Source organism: Pongo abelii, chromosome 12 (assembly GCF_028885655.2).
Source record: "Pongo abelii isolate AG06213 chromosome 12, NHGRI_mPonAbe1-v2.0_pri, whole genome shotgun sequence".
Classification (NCBI taxonomy): Eukaryota; Metazoa; Chordata; class Mammalia; order Primates; family Hominidae; genus Pongo; species Pongo abelii.
In genome coordinates, this window is record NC_071997.2 from 28,680,034 (window position 1) to 28,702,138 (window position 22,105).

The window sequence follows — 22,105 nt, forward strand, 5'->3', positions numbered from 1 at the left end:
TCTGGCATGTGTCAGCATTGCATATGCTAGGATGGTGACCAAAACTGGCTTTGTCTTTGTGAAGCCTGCCATCTCTTGGCCTCTTAGCAAACTTGATGCTTTTGAATTACTTCAGTTTGTACAATCATAGAAATTGGTATAATTTTTATGTGTACTAGAATTATAAAAATAATGCATTTTATTCAAATTAAAAAATGAGTCAAAAGCTAGAAGTCGGCTGGGCATGGTGAATGCACACCTGTAGTCCCAGCTACTTGGGAGGCTGAGGCAGGAGAATCACTTGAACCTGGGAGGCAGAGGCTGCAGTGAGCCAAGATCGTGCCACTGCACTCCAACCTGGGTGACAGCAAGACCCTGTGTTAAAAAAAAAAAAAAAAAAAAAAAAAAGCTAGAAATTGTATATTCTTTTTGGCCAATGTCCATTGTAGTTTCATAAAAGTGGACTTTGAGCCATAGTTTGTTCACTTGCCAAAGAGAAAATACAACTGTTCCCAGCACGTGGCTCTTGCGTCCTGAGGCCATGTTTATTATGTAGGCAGCATCAAGTCATGCTGTTGGGAATAAGCTATCTCAGGGCCAGTGAGAGAACAGGGCAGGCCTGTCTCTTCAGCCAGTCCTGAGTATGGAGTGGACTTACGTCCCTTCAATGGCATTGATAAACTTGTTTTACTTATTTCTGGTTAAAAATCTCTTCTTCCATTTCCAGACAAGCAGTGATGGAGGAAGGAGCTGCTGAGATCATGAGATTATGGTATTTCCTAGTTAGCACAGTCAAGCTGAACTTTTGGGCTATCATAACACATTTATGTGGTGCTTTTTTAACTTTTAAAAAATTTTTCTTCTCTACTGTTTAATTCTGCCCACCCATCTACTGTATTTGCCAAGTGGAGCGGAGATTAAACATATTTCAAAGTTAGTAAACCTAAGACAAAGGTGAAGCGAGATACAGTTAGGGTATGGCCCCCAAATCTCCTCCTCCATTCCAGCACAGGTTCTGTGATGCCTTGCTCTATCTAAGCCTTAGTTTCATATTTGCAGATAAGTACTTAACCAAAGAGAGAAACACAATTTAATTTTAGACTGCTGAGGATAGAGGTGTGTTGACAACCTTATCAAATCTGATTTCTTTTCAAGGATGAATTGATCCATGAGTTAAAGCAGACACTAAATGCTATCAAATTAGAAGAAAAAGGAGTCTATGTCCAGGCATCTACACTGGGTTCTTTGGAAGCTCTACTGGAATTTCTGAAAACATCAGAAGTGCCCGTAAGTAATTACACCTCGCTCCACAAGTGAATGGTGGTTGGTCGTGGTTTTTGGTGCCATCGCCATTACCTGATACATACAGATAAACATGGAAACTCCCATTTTTTCAGTATGCAGGAATTAACATTGGCCCAGTGCATAAAAAAGATGTTATGAAGGCTTCAGTGATGTTGGAACATGACCCTCAGTAAGTAATTTCTCCTGCTATGAAGGCTTTCATGTTACTTACCTATCTTAAAACTGTCCTATCTTAAAAAACTGTCCTCTATGACATACTCTGTTTTTCATTGAATGGTCTTTGATGTGTTTTAACCTTTTAGGTATGCAGTAATTTTGGCCTTCGATGTGAGAATTGAACGAGATGCACAAGAAATGGCTGATAGTTTAGGAGTTAGAATTTTTAGTGCAGAAATTATTTATCATTTATTTGATGCCTTTACAAAATATAGACAAGACTACAAGAAACAGAAACAAGAAGAATTTAAGTAAGTTACTGTTTTTATTTACTTTGAGTCTTCGTTAATGAACATGACTGAGAATTACTGAATTCCAGAAAGGGCTGTAAACAGCAAAATCATGGCATTTACTCGTCTACCAGAGGCTGCATCCTGAAATGGTGTGTTACAAACCAGAAACCCAACATACTGGGGACATTCCAGCAGTATGCAAACAAGTCTTGTCTGTGACTTCAGTTTAATAATCTTGGCAGACTTGGGTCTTGTTAATGGGTTCGTAGTTATTAAATTTAGGGACTTTATCTTGCTCATCTGGGATTATATAGATTGGAAGTAACAAAACTTGAGTGAGGAAAACTGGGAAATAAGAGATTCTGTGGGAGAGAAGTCCATTCCTGTACCAAACTTTCCAAGTACTCACAGTACCTACATTGCTGCAGTGGTAGAGGAGGCATCAGCAGAGAACCAGGCCAGCCTCCCTCCTCCTTCCCCTTTGAGACAGGGTCTCGTTCTGTCACCCATGCTGTAGTACAGTGGCATGATCATGGGTCACCCCAACCTCTGCCTACTGGGCTCAAGTGATCCTCCCACCTTGGCCTCCCAAGTAGTTGAGACTACAGGCTCGCACCACTATGCCTGGCTAATTTTTTGTATTTTTGGTAGAGATAGGGTTTCGCCATGTTGGCCAGGCTGGTCTTGAACTCCTGAGCTCAAGTGATCCACCTGCCTCTGCCTCCCAAAGTGCTGGGATTATAGGTGTAAGCCACTGTGCCTGGTCTGGGACATGCTCTTATAGCGGGACAACTGACACATGTTGAGAAGTGCCGAAAAACCAAATAAAGCAGGGAAGGGCCTAGATAAGGAGAGGAGGGACTGTGATTAATGATGTGGTTTGGGAAGGCATCTCATCTCTTCAGACACAGTAAGCCACACAGGCACATGGGGAGTGTCCAGAGAGAACAGCAGTGCGAGGCAGAGTGACCAGAGGGGACAGTGATAAATGAGGTCAGAGAGGGTGGCGGGACCTGTATTGTCAGGGATCTTACAGGCCATGGGAAGGATTGAGCTTCTCTGAGTTTTGCAAGAAGGCATTGCCGAGGCTGTGTGTTCACAATCAGACTGGTTAACTGGGTTGTTATGTGGACCTTGGGTTGTTAGGAAGTCAGTCGCAAGAGCCTGTCAGGAGGCTCCCATAGTCCAAGCAAGAGGTCTAGGTGATTCAGACCACAGTGATGATAGTAGTGATGGTGTAGTTTGGGATACATTTTTAAATGGAGCTTACTAGTAAATATTAGGATTTAGACTGGTATATGCTCACTTTAGATCATGAAATCTGAAGTGAGAAGAATTCTACCTAAGAAGACTGCTGGAAACTTTTAAAGCATTTTAAGCGTGTGCTCAATAAACAGGGTAATTATGTAGTGGCCTTTTGGATCAATGGTTTGGGAACGTGGTGGAGAAAAGGAGGGTGATAATACGATTTGATGCCTATGTGATCCCCCAGTAGCCTACACATGTGCCAAACGAAGACCTGTCACCAGGTACTGCCTAGGTTCTAAGCCCCAGACTGTGGCTGACATCTTCAGCAGCCAAGCTCAGTGTTTTAGACTAGGAACAGAATGCTCCTGTGATGCAGCTTCTTTTGGAGGTAGGGCTTTAAAAGAGAAGAAAGCAAAGACTTGGGAAGCAACAGAATGGGAAGGAGGAGGTTAACAAGGAAGAAGCGCCCTGGGCATGGGGTGGCCCTGGGCTGCAGCACCCTGCCTGCCCCTCTCCTGTGGCCACTGGGGAAAGCTGCTTTCCTCTAATGGGAGAAGCCTGATGTTCAGCTGCAGTTTTTCTTTTTATGTTTAAGTGATTCTGTAAGCTTAAAATTCTTTTTTCCTTTCAGGCACATAGCAGTATTTCCCTGCAAGATGAAAATCCTCCCTCAGTACATTTTTAATTCTCGAGATCCGATAGTGATGGGGGTGACGGTGGAAGCAGGTCAGGTGAAACAGGGGACACCCATGTGTGTCCCAAGCAAAAATGTAAGTTCTACTTGTACATTTTATGGGTCATTTCTTAAAGCAGTAAATGAGTGTCCAAGAGTCGTACCAACACAGCTTTGTGCCTGTAGTTCACAGTACTGTAGTGTGTATTTAGTGTGGTCTCCACCTTCTTAACAAATGTTTCAGTGTTTTTACCTCAGGAAGAAAATGTGGTAACTTTAAAACAAGCAGAGCCTGTCACCTTCTGTTGTGCCTCAGTATTGGTAAATATCAGTGCTCCATAGTCAGTGTTGACTCAGTGCTGATCTCAGTGCTTCAGTTAATTGGGGCTCCAAGGCACTTTACATTATTGCTTTTTATTTTATTTTGAAAGGTTTCAAGCCTGTGGAAAAGTTTAAAAACTAGTATAATGAACACTCATGTTTACCTTCCCTTTCTGTCAGCATACGTAAGAAAAATTAGTAATATTTCAACAATATCCTATAATTTGCAGCCCTCAACAACATTTCACCAGTTATTCCAAAGATGTCTTGGTAACTCTCCCCACCAATCTGGCCCAGTGCCCTGCAAGCTGCATTGCACTGGGGCTTGTTTTGTGGCTGAGCCTCAGTCAAGAACAGTCGTCCATTCTTTTTGAAGTGTCCCGGTTGTTTTGCAAATTCCTCCTCCATTTGGATTTATCTGTTTCTCTCCCTCCCGACTAGACACAGGTTAGAATTATTGGAAAGACGCTCATGCAGTTTCCCTGTGTGCCTGCCTCTTGCATGACCCAGCCTGTCTGACTGCTGCTGATGCTCTGATTCCCTGGGGAAAGTGCTAGACGCCAACCATCTCCATTAGAAACTTGCCCCTTTGTAATTACTCTGTAATCTGTCTGGTACCTGGAGTTCCTAATGGATATCCTGTTTCTCAACAGCCTTTATCCCAGTGGCTTTAGTACCCACTGGCAAGCGTTGCCTAAGTCAACTATTACGTAGATGTTTGCAAAATTGTGGATATACCTGTCCCCCCCATTTCTTACAAAGAACATCTTCCCACTGACCTTTTTATTGAGTCATAGACTCAATGGGTTTTTTTTTTTTTAATATTTTTTTAAATATAATCCATTACCTTTATTCTTTTGATACTCAGATTTTCTAGTGTGGTTGGTAGGAGCTCAACTGGCTCCTGTATCCTTGTCACACAGCAGTCTGAGCATCATCTTCCTTTCTGGTTCAGTGAGATGTTCCAGGCTCATCTAGTACTTTCCCTGGCCCAAACCTGGTTCCTGTAATGGGCAATGGCACTTACAAGTTGTCATTGCTTTTCTACCATTTCAGTAGACTAAGCCTGGACATTTATTTGTGTTACTTTCTATGTGGCTTTGGCCTCCTAAACCAACCAGAGCTCTCCCTGTTTTCACTCTTACTCTCCTGAATCTTTTTCTCCACAAAGGAGGCAGGGTTTTTTGCCCCAAACTGAGATCACATCACTCATCTGCTCACAGGCCATCATTCTTAAAATTTCAGGATTGGTCCTCACTCTGACTTCATTCCCATCAGCCACTTCAATTCAAGCTCGTTCCTGACTCAGACCTTTTGTGCCTGCTGATCCCTCCTATTACGGCACCTGTCACGTGAAATGGTAGAGCAAAAATAGGAAATGACATTTGGTCAACAGGGCACTTGGAATGTTTTGCAAAGCACATTATCTCCTGTCATTCTTACAACCATCATGAAGGAAATAGGGTGTTGGTGGTGCCAGCCTAGTTTACCAAAATGTTACACGGTGAGACCTTAAGTGATGAAAGGATCGCACTGCCATGACTTTTAAAATAGGCTTTTGCTCCAGTTCTTAACTTCAGCTATGCAGCCATGGCGCCTGTGATTGGCATGAATTCTTCTGCATGCATTTTAATTTGTTCTTATTTTACAGTTTGTTGACATCGGAATAGTAACAAGTATTGAAATAAATCATAAACAAGTGGATGTTGCAAAAAAAGGACAAGAAGTCTGTGTAAAAATAGAACCTATCCCTGGTGAGTCGCCCAAAATGTTTGGAAGACATTTTGAAGCTACAGACATTCTTGTTAGTAAGGTAAGTATTTAAGCAAAAGTGGAACACTTTAAGAAACAGGGAATCACTCTTCTTGGGTCACCTGTACCTAGTGGCTCCTTGGGCTTCAGTTTGATTGTAGAATCTGATGGGACTGGATCCCCCATTAGGGCTTGACCTCTAGCTGGGCCTTGTCTGTTGAGGAAGTTGCTCCATCAGGAAAGCAGCACCAACAGAGAAAGCTAGGACTTTTAGGTCCCCTTGTGTCTGACATGCAAACCGGATGTGATTTTGGAATTCTACTCCCTTAGGCAGGCAAGCCCTGTTTTTTATTTCTGCTTAAGCTTTAGAACAGTGAGAGCGGGCATCTGGGGCCACAGCTTTCTTTGGCACATGTTTGTTATGTTCTGTTTACCCTGTTTGTGCCTTGGGCATTGCAGATCAGCCGGCAGTCCATTGATGCACTCAAAGACTGGTTCAGAGACGAAATGCAGAAGAGTGACTGGCAGCTTATTGTGGAGCTGAAGAAAGTATTTGAAATCATCTAATTTTTTCACATGGAGCAGGAACTGGAGTAAATGCAATACTGTGTTGTAATATCCCAACAAAAATCAGACAAAAAATGGAACAGACGTATCTGGACAATGATGGACTTAAGTATGGAAGGAAGAAAAATAGGTGTATAAAATGTTTTCCATGAGAAACCAAGAAACTTACACTGGTTTGACAGTGGTCAATTACATGTCCCCACAGTTCCAATGTGCCTGTTCACTCACCTCTCCCTTCCCCAACCCTTCTCTACTTGGCTGCTGTTTTAAAGTTTGCCCTTCCCCAAATTTGGATTTTTATTACAGATCTAAAGCTCTTTCGATTTTATACTGATTAAATCAGTACTGCAGTATTTGATTAACCAAGCTTCTGCAGATTTTGTGATTCTTGGGACTTTTTTGATGTAAGAACTACTTCTTTATTTATGCATATTCTTCCCACAGTGATTTCTCCAGCATTCTTCTGCCATATGCCTTTAGGGCTTTTATAAAATAGAAAATTAGGCATTCTGATATTTCTTTATCTGCTTTGTGTGAAACTGTGGTGTAAAAGCACAGCTGGCTGCTTTTTCCTGCTTGTGTAGTCACGAGTCCATTGTAATATCAGTCATCACAATTCCAAGCCAAACTACCAATAAAGAAAACAGACATCCATCAGTAAGCTCTGTTAGGCTTCCATGTTAGTGTAGCTTCTCTCCCACAAGTTGTCCTCCTAGGACAAGAATTATCTTACAAACTAAACTATCAATCAATCACACTACCTTGTATGCCAGCACCTGGTAACAGTAGATTGAGATTTTTATACATTAATCATCTTGATCTGTTTTGTCCTAGAAAATTCCATCATACACACATTTCCTGATATTTGGGCTTAGTGCTTCTAAATTGTTGCAGACACAACTAACTTACTTAATGATTCATTCGTAGTAATAATCTGTAGCTAGTTTTAGGGTTTTGTTGAAGTCAGTGTGGGGTGTTTGAGGAAAAAGTTCCAAATATCCACTAGCACAGAATTTTAAACTGTATTTTTATTTTAAAGTTACGGCATAACATACAGCATAAAAATATTTTATATACGTTTGAAAATCTATACCGTTCTTTTTTATCATCAGTTTCCTCAATGGCCAGTAGAAGCAAAGACAACACCACCTCTGATCTATGGGACATAATGTTCCCAAGAAAAAAATCTTCAAGTGGGTGTGAGGGTGTTTCTAATTCAAAATATGTAGATTTCTCCGCATGGAAGTAGTAAAGATTTTCTTAACATGCTCCTGTGTTCATGCTTGGAGACAAGAATAAGATGGATTAGAAGCTTTACCCTTTCTTGGAACAAGTAGAATCCCGGTCTGAGACCTCTCAGGAATTTCAGAGCTTAGCAGTCTGGCCTGGAGGTTTTTCAGCCTTTTAGTATAATGAACAGTAGTTGCTTCCTAGAATTGAGTTTTTAAGGATTCACAAAAAGAAGCCTGTACAAAATATACATACAGTTCTTTATTAAACAACTGTAAACACTTCACTGTAAAAATCCATAAAACTTTATAAACAAACATTTTGTAAATAGAATCTATGCTACAGTAAAAGAATTAACACAATTATTTACATGCAATACTGACAAATTTGGCACTTTTTGAAAAGAAATGTACAAAACACTTGCTTTAAAAGAAATTTAAAATTATAAAAACTCCGAGCATTACTATCATGCACTTTGCAAATACCTCACAAGCACTTATGGCACAGCTATCGGAGAGCATCAGGCTCTCTGGTAATATTTATGTAACTTTTAATGTGCTTCCATAAGTTTGTTGTAAAACCACCTGAACATTGTCAAGAATAAAGTCAAATGCCATATTCCAAACCGATTCCACAGATTGCTGCATCAACCTAAAGGTAGGGAGAGAAGAAATGTCATTAGGAATTAGGAAAGGTCCTTAAGACTAACTATTCCTTTTTACATATAAAAATTGACTTTGGCAAAAAAAAAAAAAAAAAAAAAAAACAGTCCTGGCCAGGTGCGGTGGCTCATGCCTGTAATCCCAGCACTTTGGGAGGCCGAGGAGGGTGGATCACCTGAGGTCAGGAGTTTGAGACCAGCCTGGCCAACATGGTAAAACTCCATCTCTACAAAAAATACAAAAATGAGCTGGGCGTGGTGGCACATGCCTATAATCCCAGCTACTTGGGAGGCTGAGGCAGGAGAATCACTGGAACCCAGGAGGCAGAGGCTGCAGTAAGCCAAGATCCTGCCACTGCACTCCAGCCTGGGCGACAGAGTGAGACTCATCTCAAAAAAAATAAAATCCTAGGACACTAATTTTTATTTTGAGACAAGCTGTCAATCAGGCTAGAGCCATGCAGTGGTGCAATCATGGCTTGCCGCAGCTTCCACCTCCCAAGTAACTGGGACCACAGGTGGGCACCACCACCCCCAGATTATTTATTTTTTTATTTTTCAGTAGAGATGGAGTTATGCCATTTTGGCCACGCTGGTCTCAAACGATCCACCCACCCCAGCCTCCCGAAGTGAAGTACAGGTGTGAGCCACTGTGCCCAGCCCACTTCCTATGGTTTTTTAATCACATGTAAGACCTTGAGGGCAACATACTTGGAACCTTATTTACTACTTAGTCAACATGGCAAAATAAAGGATATCACTTTCTCATTAACCCTAATGAGTACAGTTTCCCAGAAAGTTTAAAACAACTCAGTACACCCTCAATTAGCCATTGTGACATGCCATTTTTTCCCATTTGATAAAAGTGATGAGTTACTACCTTTTCATGTATTTTATAACTAGATCCAGTTTTTCCAAATCTTTTTCTTCTATTAGATCAGTACAGTATTTCACAACTTGGAGAATGTCTTCTTCCATTGGATCTAGGAAGGGGAAAAACTTCAAATGAGGACCAGTCTATCTTTTTGAAGAAGAAAGTCAGAGAGATGCATGGATAAAGGAAAACTGCATTTCTACAGCTATGCCGCTAACAGCTATCAAAGGAATAGGCTTTGTTACTTTTCAAAGCAAGTCCCAGAATTTAAAAGATTTGGGGGTAGCTGCTTTAAGCTTATCAGAGTTAGAGAAATGGGTTAAATCTACACAGTTTAGTCTGTTTATGTTCTCAAATCATGAGACGACTACATCTCAGCCTTAGGCCATCTAACACAGGCCAAGCCAACCTGAAATTGTAGTTATCCATTCTCTGAGCAAGGTCTTCACATCATTGAATTCAACAGCTCCAGCCAGATTGGGTGCTGGAGGTCTCACACAGCCAGCTGGGTCAGACTGCAAACTAGAAAGGCCTGGCACACCTGAAGTAGAAGCAGAGAGTTCTTCCTGTTAAGAAAACAAAGGATAAAATTGCTATATTCACACATTATCCAGGTACATTAAGATCTCATAAAGGTCAAAGTTAAGGAATTACCAGGGGTTTCTCTGCAGGAGGTCCTTCATGTTTTAGAAACCCATCAATTAACTTCTGGGGACTGCCACAGGCCCCTGGCAGAGTTTTTGCAGGACTGTTAAGCAGCCTGTTTTTCAAAGGACTCTGAATCCTTTTTGGGGAACCGATGGTTTTTTTCTTCTTGTTTCTTTTCTTTTCTTTCACCGCTGCCTTTAGATGAAGTAAAGGATTCTTTGGCACTAAGAGAAGATGGATATAAGATCCTCAACAAAATGACAGTACGGATAGTCTGGATGACAGTACGTTGGGTTCTCTTTTCTCCTCCCAAATACAACAGGCTCCCTAGCCTACACCTCCCCTCCTGCCCCAAGTGAGAGGCAGTGAATGGCAATGGCCCAAAGTACAGGCTCTCCAATTCTCTCTTTGCTTTGCCACTTACTAATTTGACCTCTGGCATGTTGCTCATCTACGATGGGTAGTAACACATGTGGGTTTGATGTTTGTGATGCATTTTGAACCAACATCCTTTAATGTATTCATCTCAAAGGACAACTAGCTGAACAAGTATTTAAGACATTTGTGGTAATGTCCTATTCCAACTTTTTAAAAAGTAAAAAGTGGTGTGTTTAAATCCTGAAAGTACAGACACAAATCCAACTAGAAATATGACGATATTTACTCATACTGTATACTTCAGATGTTATCCCAATATGCAGAGCTCTTAATGCAACAGCTTAGACTTTGCCCATAATATACTGCAATAATTAGACAACAGTGACTCCATTACTCTTTGTCTTCATTTTTGTTACATGCCACTTCCAAGGCTCACCAGATGCACTGGCTGACTGCTGGTGAGTGCTGTTCTCGTCCTGCCTTTGTCTTTGATCATACGCTGCTTTCAGCTCCCTTTGAAGTTCAGCAGGAAGGGCAGCAAATACCTCAGGGTCCACCTAGTGGAAAAGACAAGGTCAACGTCAAACCTGAACTAATTCTAGAAGGTAGCTGGTTTATCTTTTTCACAAAATAGATTTTGTTTTCAAATCTCACTTTTCTGATCTGTACGAATTCTTAACAGTTCCCCAATATCAAAGCTGATTAAATCTTCAAAATGGTTAGAGCAAGAATAAGGAATTAGGAGTACTAACTTAAAGAAACCCACTACAACAGCAGAACAACCTGGGCAAAATGCACTAGTAGAAAACGGGAAGCAAAACATTGAAACAGGAACTCAGGTTGTTACTGTCCCCCATGCAGGATTATACATCTCCACTCTGTTGTATTCAAGTGTGGCCATTGATGTGTTTGCGCCAGATCAGTGTGTTTCTGTCTTACCATGCCTTCCCCCGTCTCTTCCCTGCTGCTTCAGCGGGAGGCTGCTCTGTAAGTCTACATCCTGCAGATGCAGGAGATGGAGACAAGCCCACTCTTCCCTCCCCTCCCCTCCCCGGTGGATGTGGTGTCAGATACAGAAGAGAAAGGGAAGTGAGACAGGTCCTGAGTTGGAGCAGGGGGGTGAGAATATTGAAACTACAGCAGAGGGTTCCCATATTTAACTTACCTGTGAAAATGCTGGAAGGGCTATTACATTTATTCCTGTGTCACTGTTCGATTCTTGAGGTTCTGGTATTTGCAACAAGACTGTCCCAACTGGTTGTGGCAAAATTCCTGTATTACAGCCATTTACTGGTTCTTTCTTTTTGTCGCCATGTGACTCTGCTTGCTGGACAGCACAGACTTGCTCTACTTGTTCCCGGAGATCAGGTGGAAGTGCTTCTAAAACAGACTGATCCAGCTATAAAATGCCAAACATGAGTTTGAAGTTAAAGCATGCTCAGAGATGAGGTGTTTGGGAGTTAACACGCCACTTTAAATTTGTTTGAACACTGGATAATCAATGTAAGGTACAGACCATCAAGCTAGGAAAGCCACCTCCAAATCAGCACATTTTTGGAACGTCTTGGCCTTTTGTCATTGAAGCCTGAAGTAATATGTGTAGTCTGGAGAGAAGTGTATACACTACCAGCCACTACCACATGACCAGGTAAGTCCAAATATGCTCACAGAATGTCCTGCAATTGGGGCCAACAGATATGAATAGCCTTGGTGAAGCTCAAATTAGATCCCACCCCTGGGGAGGGGTGAAGGCCTGAGGCACATGTTAAAATTCTGGACAGGTAACAGTCCTGAGTCAAAAGTTCACCTTTCAGATGAGAGACTGCCCAAAAATACAAACAATTCTACTCTGAGAGCAGCACAATGGAAGAAAGGGTTTCTAGAAGCTGAATTTTCTCTAACTTACAGGACAGAATCCACTGTTCCTTTAGCCAGGGCCTCCTTCCACCTGTCCATGCACATCTGGCCCTTTGGAAACATGTAATCCCATCAACTGGGTGGACCAATCTTATCTTGCCAGGAGTAACTAATTGTGGGTATCAGTCCACAGGAGGACTGCCTTTCAGCTATGCTTTACAACTTGCAAGAGTGGCCAATCTTTGCAAAAGCACTTTCACTCAACCCAATTATTGCTTATTTAGAATCCAACATCATGATCTACCCAAACAAGTGGCCCGTTCTCCCTTTCTTGGTTAAACGGATGAAGAAATAAAAATGCCATTTTCATTTGTAAACTTGTATTTTTGTACTTATATTTAGGAGTATAAAATGTACTTATATTTAGAACTATAAAAATGTACCTGGGAAGGTGACGGGACCTCTATACTCAGGTTAAGTCTTGACTGCACACTGACAGGAGAATGTAGACCATTCCATTTCCCTGAAGACTCAGCCTTGTTAGTATCAGGACTGGTTGGCAGATGTGCAGGAAAAGGTGGCAAGAAAGTGCAAGTTCTAGAAACAGATGATATTTCCAGATCCACAGCGGCCCGAAATACTACAAAGAGAAAATATATAAAATAGCCTCTTCAGATCATCGGGCAGGGCCTTTAATCCTCTGTCCATTACAAATAAAAAAACTTCATTATTGATTCATCATAATGAAGAATATAAATTTTTAAAATCACATAAAGCTATGTCAATTTTAAAACCAACTGCCGTCTTTCCAAGGACATAAGCAGCACCTAAAAAAGAACCACACTGATGACCACCAACCTTCTTTGTGCTCCTCTTCTGTGGATTTCTTAGCTTTCTGAACTTGGAAGACATCACGGACAGAGTACGACCCACCAGGAAAGTGGCTTGACTGAACTGATGGGCGACTGGGACATGTGGAAGGGTTCAGATTAGTTGGAACCAACTGATTCACGTGAATCCCAACCTAGAACCCAGAATAAAGAGTATGCTTCTAGGAAGACTAAAGTGAAAATATGAATTCAGTTAAGCAAAATCCTCAGCAAATCCTTTTCACTATCTCCTAGATCCCATTTCTAGAATAAAGGTAAATGAAAGTATTCAAACAGCATTCTATATGACTTATTACAAAAACAATTTCTAAACTAGCTAGTGAGTGGTCATTCATCTCAAACTTCAGAGTATCCAATTCTCCCAAAATGTACCAAAAGGTCTTTAAAATCAGAAAATCCAAACAAGTGGAATACTGTATTCCACTGATGTTCTCGTCAACTAAGGTTTTAAATTAGGATAAAAAAAAAATTGAGAGGACAGTCTACTTGGAAACTTCACTATTTTTATCTTTTTTAAATGAAATACTTCTCAAAAAATATTGGTGGGAGTGATGAACAGCAGGTACTCCACAGACCCCTCCATAAAGTGCCATTATAACAGTATTTCAGGGAGAAATTACAATTACGGCTGGCTTAGTGACTAATCCTTCAACAAAGCCCACATCAAGCCAGAACAACCCTTTACTTACACATGCACACATAAAACTAAACCTACAAAGGTTCTTTTTTTTTTTTTTTTGAGACAGCCTCACTGTGTCACTCAGGCTGGGGTGCGGTGGCACGATCTTGGCTCATGCAAGCTCTGCCTCTTGGGTTCAAGTGATTCTCCTGCCTCAGCCTCCCGAGTAGCTGGGACTATGAGGCATGCACCACCACACCCGGCTGATTTTTGTATTTTTAGTAGAGATGGGGGCAAGACGCAGTGGCTCATGCCTATAATCCCAGCACTTTGAGAGGCTGAGGCGGGTGGATCACCTGAGGTCAGGAGTTTGAGACCAGCCTGGCCAACATGGTGAAACCTCGTCTCTACCAAAAATACAAAAATTAGCTAGGCGTGGTAGCGGGTGCCTGTACCCCCAGCTACTTGGGAAGCTGAAGGAGAATTGCTTGAACCCAGGAGGCGGAAGTTGCAGTGAGCCGATATAACGCCATTGCACTCCAGCCTGGGCAACAGGGCAAAAACTGTCTCAAAAAAAAAAAACATACAAAAATCTATGGTTTTGATGTTTTGATGCCTCTTGCCTGTTTCAAAGGCATCTTGATGTGCCTGTGGTTTCACTACCTTCTAGGTCATCATACGGCAGACAGCAGAGTATGTTTCTGATTAAAAAGGAACTTAAAAGTACAAAATTTATGTATTCATATTCCTCACAGTCATATCTACTTCTAGGAAACAACAGCAGGGAGGACATGTGTATTAGCCCCTGGTTAATTGGGGGTACCTTGGAAAAGTACGGTAAGAATCTAAGAAAATTATTCTAAAATGAAGGAGATCAAAATGGAGGAAGTCAAGAATTTTTGTTTCTCTTTTCCTTGTATTACAAAGCAGCTAAAGACCTACATATAAAGTCCCTATACACCAGCAATAACCCTTTTGAGAGCAAGCCTCAAAAATGAGAGAAACATTACATCAAGTCAGAATTTACAATGTTACTATACACTTACCCCTCTCATATCTGATATATTTAGTTTCATTGTATGAAACATGTTTAGCATCGCCTTTCCAATTATTTTTGCATTATCTGTTGCCTGGTCAAGAGTTACAGTCCTGTAAGTGATAGAATTAAAAAACAAAAGCTTCATTCCATATGTATTCACTAGTACTAAAGTAGTATGGAATGGTTTAAAAGAGTTATAGAAAAGTTGTAAACAGTTACAAAGAAGATTATAAAAGTGAATGCCATAGTCTCCCTTCAAGGAAGCCAGAAATACCAAATTAGTTACATTGGCAACGAAGGGGGAAAGAAAAATTATGGAACACTGGAACTTTAAGTTAAAAACGGTAACGGACACCTGGGTCGACTAAAAATAAGTTGAGAAATTTAGAAAAAGGTACATTTTAGCTAACACATGCACAAATAAATACATATTTTCCAGCTAAAGCACAAATGAATGGTAAACACAATGTTCTTGATTCCAAGAGAAGTTTTAGGTTCCAAGATTATGTATGCTGAGGTACAGCAAATATTCAGAAGAGAAAGATGAATTCTCTGTATGTTGTTTCTTGACTCTCCTTTCATTGTGTTTACAGTACAGCCAATAAACAATTCTTAGATCTTTAAGAACTCTTGAAGGAGGACCAAATGATCCATCAGCATTATTAGGTCTCAAAGATGTGCTGACCTCACCCACCATTTCCTTCAGAGCCTTTTGAGCTTCTCTGGCATGAGCAGGCTGTCCCATTGCAAACAGAATTACTAACTCAGTAACAGATTAACAAATTACTACCAGTTCTCTTTCCAAAGGTAAGTTATTTCGTGTTTTGGATGATCCTTTCCATGTATAATGAACAAATAAAGTTCCAGGCCTTTAAACAAGAAATATTCCCAGAAAAAATTATTATAAATTGAATTGGATTTTCCCACAGAAATGTTTAAGAAGATAATCACATTACTTCATCTGCTTATAGAAATGACCACTAAAAGCTGGGCACAGTGGCTCACACCTGTAATCCCAAAACGCTGGGAGGCCAAGGCAAAAGTATTGTTCAAGGCCTGCCTGGGCAACAGAGCAAGATCCTGTCTCTACATAAATAAGTTTTTAAAGTAAATAAATAAATGACCACTATTTACTATTTGAGATACATGTGTATCATAACACTTAGGTAGGTAAATATAATTCAAGATAACCAACTGATAAAAAATGTATTTTATGAATTATGTAGTCTAATTTATAATTCCTGCTTTCATGGTAACTTGGGAGTTTCTCTGTTTAAGAGCAGTCATCTCACGACTTAGCAATATCATCATATACATGAATGCACCATGTATGGTTGGCATGAGCTAATCTTTAATGAAACTATACTTCATATTATAAGTAGCTTTCAGTGTCAAAAATCTCAAAACTCTGGTTTCACAGATGAAACACACTGTAATATAAAATGACATGTAAAACCACGCATCTTCATATTGGTCACAAATCTTACATGAAGTTTAATATTAAGTAGTTGGCCCTGACATAAAAAACGAGTGTTTCAGGCCGGGCACATTGGCTCATGCCTGTAATCCCAACACTACGGGAGGCTGAGGTGGGCGGATCATTTGAAGTCAGGAGTTCAAGATCAGCCTTGCCAACATAGTGAAACCCTGTCTCTACTGAAAATTCAAAAGTTCGCTGGGCATGGTGGTATGCCCCATAATCCCAGCTACCCAAGAGGCTGAGACAGGAGGATTGCTTGAACCCAGGAGGTAGAAGTTGCAATGAGCCGAGATCATGCCACTGCCCTCAGGCCTGGGTGACAGAGCCAGACTCTGTCTCAAAACAAACAAAAACACAGAGCCAGACTCTGTCTCAAAACAAACAAAAACAAACAACCAACCAAAACAGGGTTTTTAAATGCTTTTACCAGTTTTCAGACATTACAGTGATTCATTCATCTTCTTACCAATTAAATTTATACGCCTATGTAAATGAAGTTGCTCTCCTTCACCATCATTTTTCTAGCTACTATAGTCTGCCTTTGTGTATCATTTTTTTGGGACAGAATGTCGCTCTGTTGCCCAGGCTGGAGTGCATTGGCACGATCTCGGCTCACTGCAACCTCTGCCTCCTGGGTTCAAGCAATCCTCCTGCCCCAGCCTCCTGAGTAGCTGGGACTACAGGTGAATGCCACCATGTCCGGCTAATTTTTGTACTTTTAGTGGAAATGGAGTTTCACCATGTTGGCCAGGCTGGTCTCAAACTCCTGGCCTCAAGTGATCCAGCTGCCTCAGCCTCCCAAAGTGCTGGGATTACGGGTATGAGCCACCACACCTGGCCTGTATCATTGTTTTTAAGAACTACACTGAAATTTTCCTCAGGAAAAAAGTTTCACCAAGTCCCGAAACTATAGCAGTCCCTTTGGTCTGCAGCCTTGCCCTCTCTTTCTGTCCGTGCAGTAAAGTTAACAGCCCAAAGATGCCAAGCAAAGGCTGCCAAGGTCAGGAATGCTGTCAAACCAACCTCCTCTGTGTGGGCCTGGCTGAAACCAAGCGCATTAACCGAAGCTGAATGCCTTGGGCTGATGCCTGCTTCTACAGAATACCAGATAACATGGGTTTACAGGCCTTTATTCAAGCTCCTCCTTGGTTTGCTTCATTTTCTATTACTTACAACAACCTGTACCGAAATATAATTACCAATATAATTTCTGAGGTGAGCTTACCTGGCAATGTTATCACAAATTCCATGGCCTCCGAATTTTGCAGTTTCTACAGGAGCCCCGGGCTTTCGTACCATGATTTTGAGAGTCAGACGTTTACCCTTCATGCCAGTGGCTTCTAGTCTTCTTTGAATTTCTTCTGAAAGACTCAGAAGAAAAGCTTCTGCCTCTTTTGGCTATGGAAAGACAAACATGGAGAAACTTCCATTCCACTTTCCTATATACCTAATAATTGTGCTCAAGTATTTTAACTTTGAATATTAAACATGTTGGTTACTCACTATCATGCTCAGCATCTATTAAAAAGAAATGTGGCCAGGCGCGGTGGCTCACACCTGTAATCCCAGCACTTTGAAAGGCCGAGGTTGGTGGATTCATCTGAGGTCAGGAGTTCGAGACCAGCCTGGCCAACGTGGTGAAACCTCATCTCTACTAAAAATGCAAAAATTAGCCTGGCGTGGTGGCGGGCGCCTGTAATCCCAGCTACTCAGGAGGCTGAGGTAGGAGAATCGCTTGAACCCAGGAGACGGAGGTTGCAGTGAGCTGAGATCATGCCACTGCATTCCAGCCTGGGTGACAGAGGGAGACTCCATCTCAAAAAAGTAAAACTACAACAACAAAAACTGTTTGGTATACCCTCAACTCTTAAATAAAAATACCCACCTTCCCAACAAAGTGAAAGTAATGAGTACTTTTAAAAGACATTTTTCCTTTCTTTCTTATCTTTTTTTTTTTTTTTTTGAGACAAAGTCTCGCTCTTGTCCCGCAGGCTGGAGTGCAATAGCATGATCTCAGCTCACTGCAACCTCCGCCTCCCAGGTTCAAGCGATTCTCCTGCCTCAGCCTCCCGAGTAGCTGGGATTGCAGGCGCCTGCCACCATGTCTGGCTAATTTTTTTGTATTTTTAGTAGAGACGGGGTTTCACCATGTTGGCCAGGCTGGTCTCCAACTCCTGACCTCAGGTGATCGGCCCGCCTCAGCCTCCCAAAGTGCTGGGATTACAGGTGTGAGCCACCACGTCGGGCCCCTTTCTTTCTTTTCTATGCCATCACTGACTTGTTGAAAATTCTTTTGTAATTATGTTAATAAGTTCTGCTAATCAAATGTGTGTTCCAACACTGTGAGTATAGCCCAAACAAACATCATCTGTCTCCATGCCTAAGAAAACAAACTCCTGAGGTCCACAGTGTAGGCACAGAGGGTAATTAACTCATCACATTTCAAATCCTTATGATATGGTGTTGTTTGTACATACAAATTCAAGACATATCCAGCCGGGCGCAGTGGCTCACATCTGTAATCCCAGCACTTTGGGAGGCTGAGGCGGGCGGATCACAAGGTCAGGAGTTTGAGACCAGCCTGGCCAACATGGTGAAACCACGTCTCTACTAAAAATACAAAAAATTAGCCGGGCGTGGTGGTGGGTGCCTGTAATCCCAGCTACTTGGGAGGCTGAGGCAGGAGAATCTCTTGAATCTGGGAAACGGAGGTTGCAATGAGCTGAGACTGCGCCGCTGCACTCCACCCTGGGCAACAAAGCGAGACTCCATCTCAAAAAAAAAAAGACATATCCAAATCCATAATCTGAAGGAAAATGGAAACTACTCAGCCATCTGTGCTGCAGCTTTCCAAAAGTTTGCATAAGGAGGGGTTTGCTGAAACTTAATTTTAACTACAGCTTAAAAAGTATTTCAACATTAAAAATATTTTTTCATCTTTTTTATTTTTTCACTGTTAATTAGAATAATTATAATCTCAAGTTCTCTAATAACTGGCCTCCAAAGCATAATCTTTTCGTATATTTCCCCAAGAGCTAAGTTTCCTCAGTCTCAGTCTTATCTGGGGCTACACCTTTACCACACAGTGCCTTAAAAGGCCTTCTTGAGGCTCTGGGGATACAACAGTTTTAAGACTTAATTTCAAGCATCGAGGGTCTTATGGTTTAGTTGGAGAGATAGGACTATGTAAAAATGTAAAGAGCAACAGATGGTAAAATCTGTTCAATGATCAGTACCTGGGTAAACCTTATTCCATAGTTGATCTCAGCTGAAACAGATTTTCTTTCCTTTTCAGTTCGAACTGGTCTATCATCCAAGCCACGGCAGAACCTATAAAGCATCTGACCTGTTTTGGGACCAAATTCTTTTTGGAGTTTTGCCATGGTCATATACTGCAAGTCTCCACAAGTTTTAATTCCTAAAGATGCCAACTTAGATTCCATTGAATGTCCAACTCCTAGGAAAGGGAATATATATAGTTCTTTAAGTATGCAGAATAAGCTACTAATAACAAGTTTATTAACACAAAATACCCACCATTTATGCACAAAACAACTAGTTTAAAATAATCTTTAAAGTCTTTAGGCAACATAACTGAAGCATCCACAGGCTGAAGAATTTTTTAGTGCAAAATCATGCTAGTAGGTGTATTTCTAGACTCTACTTCTCAATTCAGACTCCACATATAGATGAACCAGAAGCTTTTAAAATATGTATAACTCAAGTTATCAAAAATGTCACTTTATTAGTGAATAATACCAAGATATGTATCGTAGTCACAAAATCAACTAAGAAATCAACTGTCATTTAAACAAGTCTATAGTGTGACTTACAGACATACTAGCCAACTCACGAAATGTAAGGGATCTATTATGATTTCAGTCATCACCAAATCTCACAATGGTATCAGCCACATTTCTTCAGTGAAAAACAGAACAAGAATTCACAAAATGGGCCCAAGTCCAGAAATGTTACATGCTATCACACGTACCACTGACGTGAGGATGAAGGACCCTAACCAAACCAACTGGTGGTGGGGGGTAGAAGACAGACTTTTTTTTAATCAAAAGGATGATCTCTCTGAAGAGATATTAACTCTCCTACAGCTGGGCCAGCAGGCAGCAGTCCCTATGTCCTATTCTGCGAGATATAAGGTTTGAGCCCCACCTAAAGGATACTGATTAATTCTGTTGCTCTAAGTTGGAGTCTTGGTTTTCTTCAATTTGCCCTAAATGCTTTAAAAAGGTCCACAATTTGGGAAAGAGGTTTGGAGTAACCGAGGGAAACTATAATGCTTATTAAAATGGTTCCACACCATCAAGTAAAAATTTTCCATCAATGAGGAAAAGACAGCATTGTGTTTCTGGTCTTCTGTAGGAACTTATCAAAAGAGAACTCAGGCTGGGTGTGGTGGCTCACACCTGTAATCCCAATACTTTGGGAGGCCAAGGCAGGAGGATTGCTGGAGGCCAACAGTCTGAGTTTGAGGACAACATGGGCAACTGAGGGAGACCATCTCTATAAAATAGAAAAAAGAATTAGCTGGGTGTGGTGGTGTGCTCCTGTAGTCCCAGCTACTTGGGAGGCTGAGTTGGAAAGATCCCTTGAGCCCAAGAGTTCGAGGCTGTAGTGAGCTATGAACCTGCCATTCCATTCCACCCTAGGTGACAGAACAAGACCCTGTCTTTAAAAAAGAGAGCTCAGAGTGAAGTCTGCTAACTGCTGTTCATAGCTCCTATCCTCTTGAGTGGTCTTCAGTAGGAGGAAAAACCATCTAGTACAAGTTCTGCCAGGAAAACCTCTGGAACCAGTATACAACACAAGGTTAGGAATTCATCAATGTGGGTCAGAAAAGTTTAAACCCAGACACTTTATTCCTTAATGGAAGTGAGATGAAGGCGTTAAGGGTGCTGGTTCACAATTGTGCCATTTTAAAGTCCAAGCCAGAACAAAGGGCAAGTAAATACCAAAGACCCCAAGTTAACAACTTAAAAAAAAAAAAATCCTCCAGAGAAGTACCATTCACCAAAAGGTAAAATTTTAAGTGAAACCTAAGTGCTTTTCAGAATGGGGAGGAGAAACACAAAGGAATAGACAAATTACATACTTGGTTTGTCAAAGGTAGACACTTTGCACAGCTATTTGCTTTTAGGAAAGGCTGTTTTCTTCAATTTGCTCTTTTTGTATTTCTTTTTTGTCATAAGACTTCTTAACATCAGGGAAGACTTTCTGTCTCTTTTTTGTCCCTCCCATTGTTGCCTCACTTCCCACTCCCTTAATCTGACCATGACCTTTCCCTTACAGTTCTGGGGAACTAATCTGTTCTCAGGGACTTGCAACATTAGCAAGAGACAATCATCATCCTGGGTTGTGTTAGTGTGTGCATGTGTTGGGGTGGATGGGCATGGGGAGAAACCCATAGTTTCAAATTTTAGAGTATCTTCAGTATACTAGAACAAAATTATTATGCACTACAGGTGCAAAGGAAAGGCTACATTAAACATCACCAAGTTAACATAATCAATCTAATCTAAGTGGACATCCCTCTATGAAAGAAGCACAGCTCTTCACCATGCAGGCTCATCTGATGGAATGAAATGGCCTTAACCGGAGGTGGGGGAGGGAGGCAGGGGGTGTGGTGTACCTCCAACTCCTATTGAGTGGGGGTGGGAAAATTAAACTTGGAGCCAGGACCAAAACCTTGAAGAGGGCTGCTAGTTTTAACTAAATACGTCAATTAAGTAGGTGTTTATAAGGGAAAGATGGCAACTCTATGGACAAAGTAAGGGGGGCTCCGGGCCCAAAGACTGCAGCCACCTATTAAGGAAAAGGTGAAGGAAAATACGCTCCTTTAGAACCAAATCTCAACAAAGAGAGAGTCAAGGAGGCTCCCGGTCAAGCAACTGGGACAAAGACTTGGCATCTGTCCTTGAAGGGGAACTATTACCCTAGGTTAAAAGTGGCCAATAACATCCCCTCCTTGGCATCCAGAACTTGGCTATCCAATACAGACACAGAGGAGTAAACTTCAAAGAATAAAGTTTTCACCATCTACAGGAGTGCTGTTCAACTGAACTTTCTGCAGTGATGGAAATGTTCTCGTCTGCTATCCAATACAGGAGAACCTTGCTCCAT

The 22,105-nt window shown here is 41.3% G+C and overlaps 2 protein-coding genes across 22 annotated transcripts in view; one reads left to right on the forward strand and one right to left on the reverse strand.

The window, feature by feature from the left end:
* Positions 1-6,660, forward strand: part of EIF5B (eukaryotic translation initiation factor 5B) — a 62,382-nt gene extending 55,722 nt beyond the window's left edge. For all 4 annotated transcript variants that reach the window (XM_024242738.2, XM_024242739.2, XM_054547248.1 and 1 more), the window contains exons 19-24: positions 1,135-1,266; positions 1,377-1,453; positions 1,587-1,751; positions 3,613-3,751; positions 5,627-5,788; positions 6,187-6,660. In XM_024242738.2, the coding sequence (XP_024098506.1) occupies positions 1,135-1,266; positions 1,377-1,453; positions 1,587-1,751; positions 3,613-3,751; positions 5,627-5,788; positions 6,187-6,294 (783 nt within the window). In that variant the 3' untranslated portion in view covers positions 6,295-6,660. The remainder of the gene's footprint in view (positions 1-1,134; positions 1,267-1,376; positions 1,454-1,586; positions 1,752-3,612; positions 3,752-5,626; positions 5,789-6,186) is intronic.
* A 644-nt stretch (positions 6,661-7,304) lies between these two features.
* Positions 7,305-22,105, reverse strand: part of REV1 (REV1 DNA directed polymerase) — an 89,489-nt gene continuing 74,688 nt past the window's right edge. For 17 of the 18 annotated variants that reach the window (XM_063713278.1, XM_063713275.1, XM_024241961.3 and 14 more), the window contains 11 exons: positions 19,207-19,427; positions 17,196-17,368; positions 14,498-14,600; positions 12,801-12,966; positions 12,386-12,582; positions 11,251-11,484; positions 10,522-10,642; positions 9,714-9,931; positions 9,469-9,625; positions 9,066-9,168; positions 7,764-8,175 (listed from right to left, as the gene is read on the reverse strand). In XM_063713278.1, the coding sequence (XP_063569348.1) occupies positions 8,064-8,175; positions 9,066-9,168; positions 9,469-9,625; positions 9,714-9,931; positions 10,522-10,642; positions 11,251-11,484; positions 12,386-12,582; positions 12,801-12,966; positions 14,498-14,600; positions 17,196-17,368; positions 19,207-19,427 (1,805 nt within the window). In that variant the 3' untranslated portion in view covers positions 7,764-8,063. 18 annotated transcript variants of the gene reach the window in all.